This window comes from Neodiprion virginianus, chromosome 2 (assembly GCF_021901495.1).
Source record: "Neodiprion virginianus isolate iyNeoVirg1 chromosome 2, iyNeoVirg1.1, whole genome shotgun sequence".
In the NCBI taxonomy this organism is placed as follows: domain Eukaryota; kingdom Metazoa; phylum Arthropoda; class Insecta; order Hymenoptera; family Diprionidae; genus Neodiprion; species Neodiprion virginianus.
In genome coordinates this window covers 23,584,551-23,604,543 of record NC_060878.1, presented here as the reverse complement: position 1 = coordinate 23,604,543, position 19,993 = coordinate 23,584,551, and the positions used below count along the sequence as shown (strand labels likewise).

General features: G+C 34.7%; 1 protein-coding gene across 3 annotated transcripts; it reads right to left on the bottom strand.

The window, feature by feature from the left end:
- Positions 1-1,973: 1,973 nt before the first annotated feature.
- LOC124297165 (asparagine synthetase domain-containing protein CG17486) lies at positions 1,974-19,810 on the bottom strand. Of its 3 annotated transcripts, none has more exons than XM_046747885.1 (5): positions 19,662-19,810; positions 11,223-11,429; positions 9,053-9,964; positions 4,339-4,751; positions 1,974-2,727 (listed from the first exon to the last, which is right to left on the bottom strand). In XM_046747885.1, exons 2-5 carry the CDS (start codon positions 11,406-11,408, stop codon positions 2,553-2,555), a joined length of 1,686 nt encoding a protein of 561 aa, XP_046603841.1. In that variant the 5' UTR covers positions 11,409-11,429; positions 19,662-19,810; the 3' UTR covers positions 1,974-2,552. The 3 variants fall into 3 exon arrangements, with proteins under 3 accessions (XP_046603841.1, XP_046603839.1, XP_046603840.1); XM_046747883.1 differs by lacking the exon at positions 19,662-19,810 and adding an exon at positions 13,858-14,144; XM_046747884.1 differs by lacking the exon at positions 19,662-19,810 and adding an exon at positions 12,235-13,849.
- Between the last annotated feature and the right edge of the window lie 183 nt (positions 19,811-19,993).

The following is a 19,993-nucleotide window of genomic DNA, read 5'->3' as shown; positions in this document are numbered from 1 at the left end:
GAATTCGATATTTCGAGGTGAACGCAATTAGTAATCTTGCCAACAATGTAGGGCCATAGTCATTTAGTTATAAAGTAATTCTGAACTAGGGATAGCAATTTTCTTATCACATGTAGGAATAAATTTTGTTTGGTAGTTTCAAAATGGAAAAACGTTATAATAAAACTAAATAGATCCTATAGTCTAATCATGTCATTTCCAATGTTGTGACATGATCGATTATAAGTACATTTAAATTTATCGGGTTATTCGATTGCTCTTTTTAATATCAACTAGCGTGTTTCTTTTTCTCGGGATTGCCATTGTCCAGTTTATGCTATCTACAGTATAGCTTATTGACAATTGCGTCAAGTTTTTTTCAGCTTTCTCTGATATTCTGCACTCTTTGCTTATCCAATGCGAGTTTTCTGTTTCCTGCACTCTATCAGTAGAACGCCTTTCACCAGCAAATCGAAGAGCGGTACCAGTATTCTGCCTTAATCTCCAGTCATATATTCTATAAATATTAAATATTCATTACGTCATGTATTATCTTGGGGTTCAGGACCATTCTCCCAGTTTTTTTTCTTTCCCTCCTGGATCTTGTCATTTTGGGTTTCCTTCATTCAGAGCTTATCTAATTTTTTGATCAATTCTCTATTTATGAATATCATTCTTTCCATTCATGTGTATTAGTGTAGCATCGTTATAAGCTTATGTATTCGGTATCCCACATGACACTGGTACCATACTCAGGCATGGTGGCCACTAAAAATAGTCGCAGAAATTTCCCGATTTTCCCTAACCGAATTATAATTTTTCCCCGACTTAATTCCGAAATTCAAATATTAAGATCATGTAGTACTCCTACTTTTACCGACCGACCAAATTCACGCTTTTTCTTTATATTAAATAAACAAATGCATGGAAAGGGTTAAAATTTCCACGACGCATCGCTCTTCTGTAGCGGAATTCAGGAAAGTTACTTATTTCCCGGAAATCGTCAAAAAAATATGTCGCTTTTTGACACCTGTTACTATTTTCACATTTCCCGTATTTCAGGGGCCGAAAAGTGCATAACTGAGATACTTTGCACAACTTCGAAAACAATGAGAAATAAAATGAGCCATTATCACACTGTTTTCATGCAACGTTGAGGTCGCCAGATGAGAACTAGGAATTACAATCATTTCTTAAACAAACGATACTCCCACAATTAGCTAGGCGCGCGGCCAAGCGTTTCTTGGTTGCGTTGAAATTGAATCCTCTCCGTTCCTTTGTTTATTTAATATAGGAAAAAAAAAGAGGAATTAGCTCGGTCGGTAAAGGTAAAAGTAATATATGATCTTCAATAAATAAAGCTCCGAATCAATGGGTATTCAAAAACACGTCCACGATCTATTTGAGTCATGGAACTGAGCACATGGAAAGAAATTGTTATTAGGATTTTGGTTTTTGATGAGGGAAGCTTTATCCTTTTTTTATTCCGTACTGCCTCAAAATTGCCCTGACTTCTTCATTACATTGTAAGTTTTCCATCACCTATGGCCACCATTACTTTCCTTAATATTTTTTAATTTCTTCCAGAATCTCCCGTTAGCATGATCGTTGAATAAGGTTTTTAAAGGCTCCTTCTTAGATTTTTTTAACTCGCTTACCTATTTTGACTTTATTTTTCTATCATACTTTTCTCAAATCTCATAAGTTGACTGTTATTTACATCTATTCTAGACAAGATTTTACGCATTGGTTTCGCGATTCTTCCAACTGTGTTTAGATTCACTAGAATTATCTCTATTTTTGATTAAATCGTCAGCCTTGCTAATGTGTAAAATCAGCTGTTGAGAGTTGTCGCGATTTAGCTCTACATAATCATCAGTGATGCATGCAAGATTATTTCTCTACTCATATGGCTACAAGGTGTTAGCATGAAGTGAGAGACCATCGTTACAGAATCATATCCTTTTAATTCTCTTGAATATAAAAACATGATTTCTATGCAATAAATTAAATACATGTGCATAATATAAAAAATTACATTTAAAATGTTCCATAATACTACGAAAATATGTAGGGTGACCCCAATCCATTGCCTCATAGGCTACCAATGTATTCCTTGTGAAAATCTATGACTGAAACGCTTTACTTCTGATGGGACATTTATTATTTGCGAATACAGCTGTTTAAAACTGGCCGATCCGGTAACATCTGATGGCTCAGAACAGGGCTGACAGATTATCATTTCATGATGATGCACTCTACAGCTGTTGTGAGCCGTTACAAGCTACCGGATTGGCCTATTTCAAAAGACTGTAATTCACAAACAACTAATTTCCCATAAGAAGTAAGAAACGTTTCCGTCGTAAATTTTCACAAGAAACACATCGGTAGCCTATAGTGCAATAACCCTGGTTTAGCCTTTATACCTACGAATAATAATGTAGTGTATTACATTTGATTATCGAGGTTTATCATAAGTATTGCAAAAATGGCATGACATTTGATGTACGCGAATGATGAATTATTGTGATATTATGTTTAGCGATTAAAAGTAACTATTTATTAATTACAGTTCACAACCTATCGGATACATCTTTGGCATTTTCTTTACTATTAGCAATGCGCGATCCAAACTGGAAAGCTCTCTTCGGAAAATTAGCCGCGCTCTGGAGACCAATTCGACGTGCAACTAGTCGTAAAAGAAGTTTATCACCCAATCCAACTGGCATTTGATCAGTTGGGTAACACCTGAAACAAGATATAGAATTAATAATCTCTTTTTGTAACAGAGAACAAGTAAAATTCGTGGCGCATGTATTTTGTGTACGGGTATCTCAGTACTATAATTTCACAGTCAAGTTTGCATATACAAGGCATTTTTTGTTTCAATTGGATAAAATTTTAAGGTTGAATTTTCATCTAGTTCATTTTTTCAATCCCATTCTGCCTATGGAAATCTATTTATTCATCAGAATACTGGCCACCCGACCCTTGAGTAAGAGAGCCAGTTATGCAAGTCTCAGATAAAATTGGCTGTTTCAGTTGCACTTGTTATCAGTATTCAATAAATTACCCTGTATATAAATTGGTCGTGTATCAAGTTGGGAACTATTGAATGATGAATAGAGAATCGAGATTAGTAGAAGGTGATTTGAAGTTGATGGTTTGAAAGTTTGGTTTAAAAGTCAATTTGGAAGTTGAGTTTAGAGTGTGGTACAGTTGTCAGGGAAGAGGCTACGTAGAGTTGCTTAAAGCATTTTTAACTCTCTTTCGAAATCCGACCTAGTGATGGTGCTGCCACGCCAGATTCAAAGTTTTGCAATTTTTGTGCATATCAAGCTAGATATTGAAATGTGTTTCGGTGCCACTTCAGTGAACAACTCAAGTGGATTACTAGTTTCTTCATACCTGCATGTAGAAGATACACGTTAATTGTCAAAATAGTGTATGTGTTTGTCAAAGTAAATTAAATTTGAAATGAACAGCCGAGTTTTGAATTCATCACTTAAATGGCATAGAAAATACTAAGCTGTTTTAGTGCTGCCATCACAGCAACTCAACACTAGAGCTGTCAATGAAACAGTAAATACTGTAACAGTGTGAACTACCACTCTCACTTAAATACGCGGTCAAGGAAACTGATATTAGTTGCATCTTTTCTTGTACAGTGTACAACTAGGAACACGGTAGGGGATTTAGCTGATGAGTTGCGAGGTAAAGTCAGGTAATAAGAACAGGAACGGGATGTGATATGTGATGTGAGAAGGTAAAGGCTAACAATGAGGCTAAAGTCAGACAAACGTGTGGATTAAAGAGCCTTACATAACACTCGCTTCGATAGGCCAAACAAAAAGTAATCAAATGTAAACCTGTAAGATCTCAAAAATAAACACATTTGAAAAAAAAATATTAGCAGTAAAATTTAATTCAAGTTGGTGGTGTTTTTCAGGGGTATTTCTTTATCACACCACCAATGTTGGTATAAATAAAACTGATAATTAAGATAACTTTTCGATAAAACCAAACTGTTTTGCATAATTTTTTAGCTATTGGGATTGTCGCTTTGTAATGCATCATCTGGTGGAAAAAAATCAAAGTAATGAACCAGGATATAAAGTAATGGACGTGGATGGTAGAACAGATATATTTTTGATTACATTTCATTAATTTATGTGATATGAGTAATTTGAAACCCTAAGAATTACGATTTGCCTCCATCAAAATTAAAAACTTGAGTTATTTGCTGATAAAATGGCGTTAACAACCAGGCTCTGACGTCATGAGGACATGTTCCAATACTCATTACCATCTAACAAATTATGTATTGAAACACAATACGATTTGTATTGCAGCAGTTACCTTTCCCATGGCTTGAGGGTCTGGACATATTTGACAAAATTTTCATCCAAGTATGGCAATCTAGATTGCCTTCCATGGTCAGATACAACCCTGTCATCTCTTCCTAAATTTCGTTCAGATATCCTTTCTAGTTCCACACTTAATTCCTGTGCTAGCATGTCCCAGCCTTTATGCTTTAATGTCGTTCTGTGCCGCATGTATCCTCCAAATAGTTCGTCAGCTCCCATACCAAGGAGAAGTATTCTGCACGAAGATTCATATGGTATTTCAGTTGGCATCAGCACACCCTTAGCTTTGCTGGCAAACCATACAGCACACCCCAAGCTTTCATCCAATACAGTGCGCAATGGATAAACGAGGTTACAAATATGATTGGAACGATAATTCTGAAGCTCTACTTGCATTACGTTTACCTAAAATGATTAATTAAAATTTTGCTGACGTTTATTCGACCTTGAAACTTTTTGTAAAACTTTTCTAGGGTACAGTACTCTTGAAAATTCCATCTGCCGTTTCTCTATTTTAATACAATTTCATTGTTTTGACTCTTGTACATACAATAAAACTTGAAAATATGATTAATTACAAGCATAGCAATAATAATTGTGAATCAATGATGGGCTTATAAACCTGCCAATCTATAACAAATGCTATGTAGTTCCAAGAGATTCTGACAAGATAGCTACTAATAATTATTCGTATTTTATATCTTATGGGGTAGCTGTACAATACACAATGAAATTACGAGTAATTGTAACGGATTTCGTCAAGCAATGAAATCTTAAGAAGTATCTTCATGAACCCTCAGAGCACACAACTATTTTTTCTATCACAGAGCACACTGTGGGTCTGTAAGATTCTCTGCACTCTTTCACGGTCCACCATTTCAAAACAAATTATCCGATCAACTTGAAAAAATTCTCAGATATTCTTCAAACACTTTAGAATCAATCACCATAATTCAATTGCATCGTTAGAAATATTAAAATAAAAAAAAAACCTCACAAAATTGTTTACTTCAATACAAGGAATTTTTGTAAAAAAATGTCATTTCTTTCATTTTTTATATTTTTTACTAGAAATTGGGCTTCCGGATATTCAAAATAAAATTGGAGGATGTGTTCTGAATGTTAATAGGCAAGAGATGTTATAACTAACGCGATTAGTAAATTAAATTGATTTGAATGTAAGCACAAAAATCAGATTTTGGCCGAGTAGACATAATTAAATTATTCCTATAAATACCAAGTAATCGAACATACCTTTTTTATGTATCCAATTCTCTCAGATAAAATGATATAGATACTGTGTAATTAGTCCAGTCAAATTAGACCGAAAAGTAGCTAAAAATGACAAAACGGATTGAAAAGCCAAATTTTTTAGGACAAGTAGAGGGTCATCTGAGATGCCCAAAAACACCAAAATCCAACAAAATTTCCTTGTGCATCGGCCGTCATCTTGAACAACAGATAATCCTCGATATCTCGGCTTCCATTGGTCGGATTTTCGATTTTTTTTTTTAGTTTTTTAGAAAAAAATATTGTGTACAACTTTTATTGAAAGTATCTTTTGATAGCTGTGAATGAAAACGTTTTACAATAAAAAAGTGCCATAAATTGATGTCTAATAATGTTTATTGTCAATTATATTGCCCCCTTTAGATGTAATCAATAAATTTTTCATATAAAAGTTGTAGAGTACTAAATTTTGAATAATTTTTGTCTTTGCGATTTTGCGATTACTCGAATATTACTTGAGATAGAGAGCGTCAAAGTTGTCTCTGTCCGCATTCTACCTGCAAAGCTTACGGACACAATAGGCGACGGAGCAGCTGCATATAATCGTCGATATATTGGCTTCTACTGTTTCAATTTTATTCTTTATTTTTCAGTTTTTCAGAGAAAAATATTTTCTACATCTTTTATTCAAATGATTTTTTATGTAAGATATATATTTTTTTTAAATTTTTCTTTGTTTATAAGTTTATTGAAAATTATAATATATATTAATATATTACCATAAAATATAAAATAACTAGCAGCCCATCCCGGCTTCGCACGGGCATATAATAATATTAAGTAATAATATAAATGTTATTTTTCTAGAAACTCACTGTAAACATTGTGTATTTTCTTTTATTATATTATTATATGCCCGTGCGAAGCCGGGTGGGTTGCTAGTGTAGCTTATATGACACGTTCGTAGATTTACCATAGCAGCGCCATCTATTGATTACTTACTCAACCCAGTCGAAAGGTATCGACATCTGTTAGAATCATTCGGAGTTAACAGATAATTGTGACTGTCAAATAATAACAGACAAATAATTAGCAATATATTATAATTGCGACTATAATTTGAGATTTAAACTATCCTATCTCTCAAGTTGGATCGAACTGCACATGGTGTGCGTATTTTATTATAATCGGTTAAGTGGTTTAGGAGTCCATTGAGGACAAACATCGTGACACGAGATTTATATATATTAAGATGACACGAGATTTATATATATTAAGATATTACCATAAAATATAAAATAACTAGCAGCCCATCCCGGCTTCGCACGGGCATATAATAATATTAAGTAATAATATAAATGTTATTTTTCTAGAAACTCACTGTAAACGTTGTGTATTTTCTTTTATTATATTATTATATGCCCGTGCGAAGCCGGGTGGGTTGCTAGTGTAGCTTATATGACACGTTCGTAGATTTACCATAGCAGCGCCATCTATTGATTACTTACTCAACCCAGTCGAAAGGTATCGACATCTGTTAGAATCATTCGGAGTTAACAGATAATTGTGACTGTCAAATAATAACAGACAAATAATTAGCAATATATTATAATTGCGACTATAATTTGAGATTTAAACTATCCTATCTCTCAAGTTGGATCGAACTGCACATGGTGTGCGTATTTTATTATAATCGGTTAAGTGGTTTAGGAGTCCATTGAGGACAAACATCGTGACACGAGATTTATATATATTAAGATGACACGAGATTTATATATATTAAGATATTACCATAAAATATAAAATAACTAGCAGCCCATCCCGGCTTCGCACGGGCATATAATAATATTAAGTAATAATATAAATGTTATTTTTCTAGAAACTCACTGTAAACGTTGTGTATTTTCTTTTATTATATTATTATATGCCCGTGCGAAGCCGGGTGGGTTGCTAGTGTAGCTTATATGACACGTTCGTAGATTTACCATAGCAGCGCCATCTATTGATTACTTACTCAACCCAGTCGAAAGGTATCGACATCTGTTAGAATCATTCGGAGTTAACAGATAATTGTGACTGTCAAATAATAACAGACAAATAATTAGCAATATATTATAATTGCGACTATAATTTGAGATTTAAACTATCCTATCTCTCAAGTTGGATCGAACTGCACATGGTGTGCGTATTTTATTATAATCGGTTAAGTGGTTTAGGAGTCCATTGAGGACAAACATCGTGACACGAGATTTATATATATTAAGATAATCATGAATAAAATATATTTATAAAAATATTAATCAATAAAAGAATGCCATCTAAAGTACTTTATGATATATAATTAGGATCATTTATACAATGGATTAAAGCTTATTGAAAAGTTTAAAGAAAACATACAGATAGATAAATAATTAATTTTTTAATTTCATATTTTTAATTTTCAAAAATTAATTATCCACCAATTTAAGATGAATAATTTATAGAAATTAACGATTTTTTTAATTTATTAAATTATTTGACTTAATTACCTCTATTTATATTCAATAAAGTTAATGTAAAAATTTTGTTGTTATTTGTTTATATAAATCATAATTTTAATTTATTTTTGATAAATAAAAAAGTTAATATAAAAAACTTAGTACAATAAATTTATTTTATTTATGATTATTATTTTATATTTTATTGTAATAAATTAATATATATTATAATTTTTAATAAACTTATAAGAAAAGAAAAATTAAAAAAAAAAAAAAAATTAACTCACCCAAAAACATCATATCCGCTGGTGGCCTCGCCAAGGATCCCTCTCGTATGCAACTGCTCCGTCGCCTATTGTGTCCGTAAGCTTTACAGGTAGAATGCGGACAGAGACAACTTTGACGCTCTCTATCTCAAGTAATATTCGAGTAATCGCAAAATTGTAAAGACAAAAATTATTCAGAATTTAGTCCTCTACAACTTTTATATGAAAAATTTATTGATAACATCTAAAGGGGGCAATATAATTGACAATAAACATTATTAGACATCAATTTATGGCACTTTTTTTATTGTAAAACGTTTTCATTCACAGCTATCAAAAAATACTTCCAATAAAAGTTGTATACAATATTTTTTTCCAAAAAAAACAAAAAAATAATCGAAAATCCGACCAATGGGAGCCGAGATATAGAGGATTATCTTTTGTTCAAGAGGGCGGTCGATGCACAAGGAAATTTTGTTGGATTTTGGTGTTTTTGGGCATCTCAGATGACCCTCTACTCGTCCTAAAAAATTTGGCTTTCAATCCGTTTTGTCATTTTCAAGTTCTATTTGACTGGACTAAATACACCTACTCATCGGAATGTCAATTCGAAACTAAATAGGTCGGTACTTCATTTCATCAATTTGTAATTTTTTGTTACATATGGCATTTCGCTTTGCTTTTCAAGAGTCCTGTAACCTTTTAAAATACTTTTACTAATTAACCAACAAACCTGTATAAAGTTCCACCTTCTATTAGGACAAATCCTTTCAAGTTCAGTAAAAGTCTGTTTGCCTGTTTTTCTGTCAGGTACGTCGTAATTGATAGTGGCAGCTTCCTTTGTGCAATTTGAATTTGGATTCTTTATTTTCTCAAAAGCAACGTTAATTAAATCAATTTCTTCATTTTCTGGGACAAATTGATTAGCGATAACAGCTAAAATTGCAGAATCCAATCCACCTGAGAAAAGTATACCAATTTTGGCATGCTTGCAGTTTACTTCTTCACCATTCAGATACAAGCTTATACAATTCCTGCAGTAGTTAGGTTTTTTTCTAACTCTAACTTCGACAGAACTTCTCAGAAACCTTAAAATGTTTTCCACTCTTTGGTATACTTCCTTGTTTTCTAACAGCTGTTCCATTATTTGACTGAAATTTTGATTGTAATCAATGTTTTTGAGATATTGGACATCTTTGATCTCTGGATCTAGATATAGAATTGAATTATCAATTTCTGGTTTGACAATGGTTTCTTTTACATCAATATCCATGTTCAAACTTGTCTCAAGATCTTCAATAATATCTGTGAACCTAAGATTTGGTTCTTTCCATGGATAACAAGTCAAATTGAACTCTTCACAGTTTAAGTTTGTTACAAATATTCCAATTGCTGGTACCTCTGTGATATTTTTCACATTTTTATTCCCAACAGAGCACAATGTCAGCAAAGTCTTGTCCTCGTTCAATTTTATTAATAGACTGTGTCTACCGATCGAATCTCGCCCAAAGTACAAACAATTGTCTGACTTATTGAAGTATATAAAACTATAAGGTCCCTGAACCTCCAACAGTGTTGCGACAACATTTTGGGAAGAACTGAACCTTTTTAGCAGTGTCGTTGTATCACACTCTGTATCGCTTGCCTAAAGAAAGGAATGGATTTTTTGTGTAACATAGTTTTGGTACATTTTGCAAAAAATGTTCTGAGCAACACATTGAGACGTGTACCTTGGCATACATCATTGCCAAATTTTCTTCACCTAGTATAATATGCGATTAAAATGATTCAATTCCCCGAAAGTTACCATATTATCTCGGACAATTAAGGAAACAGTGAAGATAAAATTTTGGAATTTTTGTCTAGGTTAGTAATTTGCGACTAATGTTGTTGTCCAATTTTGAGTGATTTCTGGTTTTTCCCCGACTTAACCCTTTGTGGCACAGCATCTTACATATGAGACACCTTTTATGAATTGGTTATTCAAGATTTATATTCAATTTTGAGATATCACTATCATTTTTTTTGCCTGATTTGTCTTCTAAGATGTCAATGTTGACGTTTTAAGAGGGATTATGATGATTCCACGAATACAATGAGCACTATAAATAAACAGTTTTGAAAATGCTTATTTTTACAGAATAAATGTAGTTGTGGGAAGGCTGTGGGAACCAGCAAAGTGGAACTCGTTAATCCGATATCAAAATTTGAAAATTCAGAATAGCGGATCCAATATGGCAGTCTGAAAATATAAAAATTGATCATGCTGGCTTGAAATTTGTTAGTTCGAGGGTTTTTGGCGTCACTGAAAACGAATCCGATGTCAGAATTGCAAAATTCAAGATGGTGGACTGAAATCATAAAAATTGATCCTATTCACTCATATTAGATCCACCATTTTGAATTTTGAAAATTTGTCAGATTTGACCACATTTTTGAAATCAGCAATGTGGCGAACCCTAATGTACCGAGCTTTAAGAAATTTGACTGCAAGGAAAAATGTATGCTTCAGAGGGTTAATCGCCATCAGCTGATTGTTAATAAATTTTGAAAACAAGTACAAAACATTTTTACAGAAATTATTACCAAATCTCTTTGGTAGGAAGAACTACTTGGAGGTTTCGGTATAAGCAAGTTTAATAAATATGAGATTTTATGGCATTGTTTTTTTTTTTTTTATTGTTCATTAGTATAATAATCTTGTTCAAGAACAGAGTGTGGACTAGTTATAAACGCATGATGCCCTTTATCCTGTGGCGGGAACAACATATGATATTGACAAATAATTTTGCAGTTTCTTTTTACTGCAAGTATTCCAGTCATGGAAACAGTGGAAATAGAATTCAGAACAAAAGGCTTGATACTTTCACAAAACTTCTTGATTTGCTAATGTGTTCACTCACCAAACTGCCATTAAAAACATCTCCATTCCACAGTAGGACATTACCATTGACATCAGAATCTGTACATGGCTGCATTACAGGGTTTCTTCCTTGCATCCATAAAATGCTCGCTGCAAAATGGCCGTCCCACTGTTTGGCTAATCTTCGGAACAGTTCCGAAGTTCCATCAGGACCTCTGGCATTCATTGCATCTTTGCACTTTGTCCACTGAAATAATTATTCTATACAATACCAATTGTCTCACAATAAGAAAGTATGAATGAGAAGACGGGTGAATAAGCGGGTGAATTAGGGAATTCAAATATTCTCGAGCAATTATACAAATCAATTCGGGTGTCTTTTATTCAAAAATATATAGATCAAGCTTGATTTAACGAGTTTTTCATTGGAATCTATTGATAGGTAGCATTGCTATCGACAATAACGTCAACTATTTCGTTCCAAGACATGTTTTGTAGTATCTACGATATTTCTAAAATAGTACAACCAATTTAGTTCAAATTTGAGGAAACTATCTTCAAATAGCTTATCCACTTTACCACAATCTCACCTTTGTACTAGTCTTCTTTTTTCTTTTTTTGTTAAGGCAATAAAAAAGTTATATATTGGCTGAAAAATAAAATTTCAACTTAAAATGGGCACAATTATGCTACCGACACAAAAAGGTCGTGATGTTGAGGATAAACTGTCCAATTACACTGTTTCCAAAGTTGAAATAAATTGGTTGAGTCATTTTTAAGATTCCGTGTATACCGCAAAACATGGCACCGAGTGAAATAATTAATGTAAGTACATATAAGGCACAAATCTTATATCTGCATTCTGTCTTAGAAAAGCGGTACTACCATGTATTCAACGCTCCTCCTGGTTAATTATTTTAATTTTTTAATTTTTAAGTTAGTTTAACTTGAGTTTTTGCATTGCAAGAATAAACTCATTAATTAAACTATTCAATATTCCAAAAATATTTATATTTATGCGATTTCACCAAAATTAAATTGTTTGCAATTACCCCTGGGCAATCACACTAGGTCAATTTGTCCCAGGCAGAATTATACTTGGGAATTCCCGACAAACCGAAAAGGAATAAGGCGCAGCTTCCATTTCCAAAAAAACTTCGTACAGGTAAGTTCTGGCCGTCCCCCACCCATTTGTTCTTGAGCTACAGCGTTTTAAACTTGAGGGGACAAAAACGACCCAGTGCAACCGACGTCCGAGTAAAACTTGGGATTTAAAAGTCTTTTTGATCTTTTTTTTATTTAAAAGACTTCTAATGGTGCATTAAAGTGGTAAATCAATGTCTTAATTGACTGATTTCTTTATGTCCAAACAACAGGTATAAGCATTCTTTTCCAAAAGAGCATTTCATTTTTTTTTTAGTTAGTGTTAGTTTTCATTTCTAATTTCGTGTTTGCTTAAAGATAATATTATTTTTGCAATAAAAAATGTTTGTCGATTTCTTTTTCATAAAAATCATTAATTTGCATCTCTTTGAAATTGTGCATTTCCAAGCTATCCAATAATTATAGTTTGGGGCAGAAACGATCAAAACTCAATTATTCTTGAACATTAGGGTGTCCATGACAACAATCCATGGTAATTTGTTTTTCAGTATAGCACATTTCTTACTTCTTGAAATTGAGGTCAAAACATGGTTTTCTAGCGTTTTCGTTCAGATACTAATGCATAGTATAAGATACAATAACTTTTGTACTCAAATAATTATGGGTTCGATTTTAGAAAAATTCAAGAGTATTCATGTATTTTTTTAGAACTTCTTAGGCCATTTAACACGTTGACAACTGTACATGGACGGCGCACCCAGTGCGACTGCGGAAATAGCTAAATTACATTGAGACCACACAGGGTTAAATGTAGAAAGTAACATTTGAATAAGATCATGAAGTATTCTTGAAAATATGTTAATATACAGCGTGACTCAGGCTAACGCCCTATAAGATAGCTGTAATAGGACAACTGCCAAGTGCATGTCGATCCGCCAGCTCTGTTCACAACCTACAGATGCTATCAGATTAACCAATTTTCAATAACTGTAATGAGCAAATAACAAATCTCCTATCAGTTTTGGTCACAGATTTCTACGTGGAATACATTGGTAGCCATGTAATTCTGAGTAGTTTTATATATTACAGTGAATAAAATTAATTTGCTAACATTTGTTGTGTTACCAAAGCCCCCCGCCAAGTGTAATGCTAAACCTAGCTAGATATTATTTAAAACAACACGGTGAAGCACAATAGTTACAATTTGGTGAAAACTCTTATAAAATTAAAACTTTGATAGAATGACAAATGAAAAACAAATTCGCTTCGTCTTGCTCAAAGAAAGTTTAGCATGTTTGGCTACTGACAATAAGTTTTATTTCCATCAGCTCTGTAGATTTTACATGTGTATATCGGATCATGGTTTTTTTTTATGACCAGCAATTCGATTAAACAGATTCGTTAGTTTCTCTTTCTTATGTGGTATTTGAAAGTTTCCAGATGCCCGATTCAAAAATTCAAACTTTCGTGTGTACGTTGTCATCTGCCTTCAGCAAATACTGGGAGGTAAGTAGTGGTAAAATTTGTTGGAAATTAATTTGCGTGGCGTGAAGATATGAAAAAACAAATACCTCAGTGCTTTTCGAGTCAATTCCTGCCTTTGAGACACCATTCTGTTCTCTACGAGACACGGAACAATATATTCCACACATTGGTCTGTCAAGTTCACCTAACACTAACCTAACTACACGCTTGAACCGAACCGCAAATAGCGTTACAAACTAGGGTAATCAGCGTCCCTTCTATCGCCGTGGCGGTATCCTAGAGCATATATAATACACAGTATATGCTCTAATGCTTTAAGCTGTTTTCTCACATGCAGCAAACAGCTGGGATGCAGCGACAGCAATATGCTCTCATTGGCTGCTTGCTACGTTACTATACTCCCTATACTCTTTGGTTAAAAGCACGGTCTTAATAGACAGGTCTGGGAACTCCGACTGTAAACCGTGCTCAAAAATGAAGCCGATGTTGTGAATTTTCGCCGCTAGCGCTAGTGAGGGAGAGGCCTACTTAGGCCGTGTTCGAAAATTGACTGACAGTACTGTCAGCAATCTTTTATCTCTTTTGCGCTTCCAAGTTCGTGGATAGCTCTGATTCTGTCCTAGGGAATTTTGAGTACTCTCAGTCAATTTACGAACACGGCCTTAGTACGCATAGACCTGTAACATCCGACCGGAACGTTCGTATGTTTTATCGACTATTATTACTGCATGTTACATTTACGAACTAACCAAACTCGAAGTACGAGAATCTTGAAACCATAAGAAATTAAAACAACTGTCTAACTATTTGGAATATCCCTAGATGGAAATAACTATGACATTCACTAACCGAAGCTTAAAAACCATGTTACGAAATCTTCGCACTACAAAGAGCTATAATATTATTATACGTTATTATATATCACTATCATATTAACACCATAATTAACTAACACGATTATATCCAATTATTATATAGCACTCGACAATGCCATTTGTGCAGTCGGAGCTGAGAGCTATACTATAAGCAACTTACGCTATAACATATAGCCTGGAGTATAGAAGACTGTAAAACCATAGATAAATGTATAACCAATATAATGTAAAGATAGCACTGCTGCAATAATCCATAAAACCAGAGACTGCAAAACCTTCAAAACCGTGAATACTAATTATCCAGCATGAATTATACTCTTCTCCGTAACGCCGTATTGTAGGCAACACGCGCAACGTTTTGAAGGCAATGCAGATCTCCAATGTGGAGCCATACAGAGCTTCATCTAGAGAACACATTAGGAAACTTACCGACGAAACGATTGAAGGTTAATCAACTCGCAATAAACTCAAAGGTGCATACGTGGCAACGCCCAATAACAGGCAACCAACAAACATAAGAAAAACGTTCTAGAAGCTTCCAAGCCGATTTATATCAATATGAGAAGTAATAATTACAGAAGAGAATTATATACGAAAGCACACATGTAAACCTGCTCTAAAACTACGAATTATCAAATTGTTAAATACCCTAAATCTCTTAAGATAGTTATAACACAAACACCTAAGAATATTCGCGGCAGCGCGATTCTAATAATGTTAAGCAAATCGCAACTATGTCTCATAAACAATCGCTATTGTACTCCAGGTGAATAACGACAGTAATCAATTATAATACATACGCAATTTTATATAGTCACACGCTGTAAAACTAACAAACGACGAGTAACCAATATGACAATCTTAATATATAGACTTTGTAACGAACAGGATAGTAAGAATATTAAGAAGTAAACAGGAACTAGAATTCAGCGCATCGTGACCCCGAAAATGCACATGGCACTAACATAAAACATGAATCACCACTAGCGCATACGCACTGCGATTACCATATTAGGAAATAGCTGCCGAAAGCACGAGGCGGTGGGAAGAAGCACAGTAGCCGAGGAGCCAAGGGGGGCTTGCGCCCCAACAACAAAGCCCACGCAGAATGGAAAATTACAGAACAACGACCCCGCACCTACACCACCGCACCAGTGCAGCGTTGTACCATGGGTATGTAAAAACTTGCAATATAGTAATAGCTGAAGAACTAAGATCACAGGCGTGCATGCGGCGAAGATGTCGTGCCCTAATTAGAATTCGTAGAAAAAGGGGGAGGTGCGCAAAAGATGTCAAAATCTAAAGAAGGGGATCGTTCTGCGCAACGATCGACCCCTACAAAAACGGCGACCGATCATACGATCGTCCTCTTGGTTTCTACCACCAGATTCGTCATCTTGTTCCGGTACAGTCTCGCGACAAAAACCTTTTGCCTTTCGCATTTAAACTTTTTATACAACGTTACTCTGCCCAAAAGTCCAGCGAGCTTTCAGTTCCACTTTGTCATATTAATTTAAGATCTTACACTAAGTAACTCCGTTTTTGTGACTTGAAATATTGAACTAATGAAATAAATCCAAGTTAATCAAAGTATCCCAATATATTAGAATCAGTTATTCCGTTAAATCCTGTCACCAATCTACGCTGCAAGTCATCATATCCAGATTATTCTCAAGAGGTAAGCCGATTAATTAAATCTTTTATCCAATAATTACTCCTTCCTCGGTTCGTTCTATTAGAGCGAGAGAATGCCCGTTGTCCGGTGTATTTCAATACTTTATTGGTAATTGGTGACCCAAACTACTGATGTGAGTCTAACTGTAGCTGTGTGAATGATTCCGGTGTCTAACATCTGGAAATTTCCACCAGGTACCGTTCCGACGTCACATATAAAATTTTTTGGTGTATCGTCCGGGAAACCAAACGTTATAATCGCGAAAAACTTTTTGTGACGCGAGTAGCGACCGACGGACGGCGGAAATTTTGCGCGCTACCGACACGAACTGAAAAACATCCTAATCTCGCTCGATTTAATATAATAACTCAACAAACCTGAATTTTAATACCCGTTAACTCGCCAAAATTCTAAAAATCAATGAGTCAGTCAAGAATTTTTCCATCCGCTCTGGAAATTTTCCATTCAAATGTTTCTTTAATATCGCACCTACTGGAATCTTGCATCACTGAGATCCCTCGTTTTTATCGAAATACTCTATCGAACAAAGATTCCAACCTTTAATCGAAACCCCTGACATACCCTTTGTTCTCATACCGAATGCTCCAAAATCGAACGAAATAAACGGAGGAAAACGCGGAACCGTAGTGAAGCTTTGGGAACAATATACTCAGCCGATTATATTAAACGATTCGCACGAAATCCCGGACTCTGTAAAGGAGCCTTATCTCAATAAACCGCAAAATTCTAACCATACCATCGGAAGTTCTAAAGATATTTGCCATTACATGGGAGATACAGAAGAACGAATAAAAGAAAGAAATAAGCTGTTCGAGCCCCCAACGCGACCCAGAACAATTAGCGAAGAAGACGCAAAGATTAGGAAAAAGGCAAAAATTATTCCTGAATACCTTCCGTTCAAACTTCCAACGATTTCCACCTCCTTTTCCTCCGACACGGAATCTAAAAGTTAAAATAAACCTTATTAACAAAAATTCAAATCCGCCTCCAAATTCCGATAACAAATCAATCAACACGATCATAAATCCAGAGAGTATAATCCCTACGATCAAATTAGAAGCGAGCGAATTACAAAATCCGAGTACATTCATGTTGGATACAGGCTCCGACCTGAACATTATGAAAAATAACTGTGTAAGGTCAGAAATCGAAATAAACGAACAAAAGAAATTTAATCTTAACGGAATAGTCCCCGCGTGCGTAGAAACTATGGGAGAAGTTCCCATAAACGTAATAGGAACCGAAGCTCAATTCCATATAGTTCCGGAAAATTTACCAATCCCACAGGACGGAATAATAGGATCCCAATTCTTCAACGAAAATGAAGCTCAGATGAATTTTGATAAAGGCATATTAGAATTCGGTAACGTACAAATCCCATTTCTAAACCAGCAGGAAAAAACGACTCCGTATAGAGCGCAGACTGGCAACTGCGACAAATTCGCGGAGACCGAACTAGGCGCCGAGGTTTTACCGCTCCTAGATGTAGAATCTAACGGGTGTCTCGGTTATACAAAATCCGATTTAAAGACGGAAATTTCCGAATCTCTTAAATGAAAGGAAAAGGTCAAAAATCCGGAAGATGTTATCGTAATTCCATCGAGGACACGGCTTGGCATCCGTATCAATCTCGAAAAAACTGAGTTAACCGAAGGGTACCTACCTTTGATAGACGCAGGTGACAACGTCTACATAGGGAACGCGTTAGTAGCAAATCGATATAATAAAGCGTACCTTTATGCAATTAATACGTCAGACTCGGAAGTAAGGCTGAGGATTCCACCGCAAATCCTGGAGGAAATGAGTGAAACAGAGGACTCTTTAGAATCAGATACCCAGAATTTTAAAATCAAAAGCGAGAACGCAAAAGAAACCGTTAATTATAAGAATATACCCACAAGATATCAAATATATCCCGACGAATGCATAAAATACGACGATGAATCCGTGAAAAACGATAATAAATCTACGAAATATTCCTATAAATCCATGAAAAATAATGACGAATATGCAACAAATCCAAGCGAATCCAATGAATCTGTGAAAAACGATAACAAATCTACGAAATATTCCAATAAATCCATGAAAAATAACGACGAATCTGCGATAACTCCAAGTGAATTCAATGAATCTGTGAAAAACGATAATAAATCTACGAAATATTCCAATAAATCCATGAAAAATAACGACGAATCTACGATAAATCCAAGTGAATCCAATGAATCTGTGAAAAACGATAATAAATCTACGAAAAATTCCTATAAATCCATGAAAAATAACGACGAATCTGCAATAAATCCAGTTGAATCCAATTAATCTATGAAAGATAATGATAAATCCATGAAAAATAATAATGAAACTACGATAATACCAAGTGAGTCCAATGAATCCGTGAAGTATGAAAATAAAACTACGAACAACAAGTGTAAAAGTAATTAAATACCGAGGAAAAAGAGAATGTCTATAACTTAATCCGAGCAAGCGCAGATATATTTCACCTACTAGGCGATAATTTAGGATACACTAAGATAATTAAACATCAAATAACTACAACCGACGAACAGCCAATAAATACAAAACAATATCGCTACCCACCAATCCATAAGAAAAAAGGTGTGTGTGTGTGTCAGCTCCGACGCACGACTGGCGTTTACCTACTCCTTACGAACAATAATTATGATATATATCGAATTGAAAAAGAGGGTAAATGAACGCACTTTCCAAAACGATAAGAGAAACAAACATATATCTGTAATTATTCGGGTTATTCTAACTTTAATCACTAGATTATTTGTTTAATAATACATAAAATACACGTATCAATGCATAGAAGTACAAGAAAACTTTAAAATCAAAACATTAAAAGTTGATGGTTAGGTTGCTGTTGCGTACGTTGAATCTATACAATGAATGCTACTATATGTATCGCAGTAGCTTATATTTATTACACAGCATGCATACCCTGTACCCAGCAGCAGCGTACAAGTTGCGGCAGAACTTCGTAATACGCAGGCACACAACACCCACGTACAAACATACGCACCCATTCAACTCTCAGGCCAGAGGTAGTGAACGATACAGTGAAACTACGAAGCATCGCGCAAAGAGGCGACCCCTAGTATAGGATACGCTCTGTAATGTATCCCATCTCATTCTTTTGCACGTTCAATCCTACAGATATATATGTTTATCTCTTTCTACTTAACGCCTCAAGCTTCCGAATGTTACACTTGGTTCTACCCCATACAAAATTTTCGTACCAGGCCTTATAACTCAAATCGTTTCTTAAGGAGTAAACTCCAAAAATTTTAAAACTCACGCTTCCCCTACTCCAATAAGACACAAATCCAACCACACAATTCCCCGCTAAAAGCCACCCGCTCACAATTAACAACCTTCGTCAAAGTTACGATTTAAACTACTACATCAACATTTCAATTTTGCAGATGAATCTCTTAGCAAACCAGGAAAAATTGATCATACTATTCACTGATAGATTTCAGCTAGATATGCGAACTTTAGAAATAAAGCGAGCTGGTAATATTATTGTTGTAATATGCAATAGAGTCATGCCAGATTGGGCAAAAAGCGTGACCCGTCAGTTGTTATGGAACGACGATCTGCCACCAAGAATCTATAATTATAGCGTAT

Excerpts from the sequence above, each read along its gene's own strand:
- LOC124297165 (XM_046747883.1), bottom strand. The coding sequence starts at position 13,938 with ATGTGTGGAATATATTGTTCCGTGTCTCGTAGAGAACAGAATGGTGTC. Across the intron at positions 11,430-13,857 it reads TTGACTCGAAAAGCACTGAG|TGGACAAAGTGCAAAGATGC; the intron begins GTATTTGTTTTT and ends TAATTATTTCAG. Across the intron at positions 4,752-9,052 it reads GAAGGTGGAACTTTATACAG|GTAAACGTAATGCAAGTAGA; the intron begins GTTTGTTGGTTA and ends TAATCATTTTAG.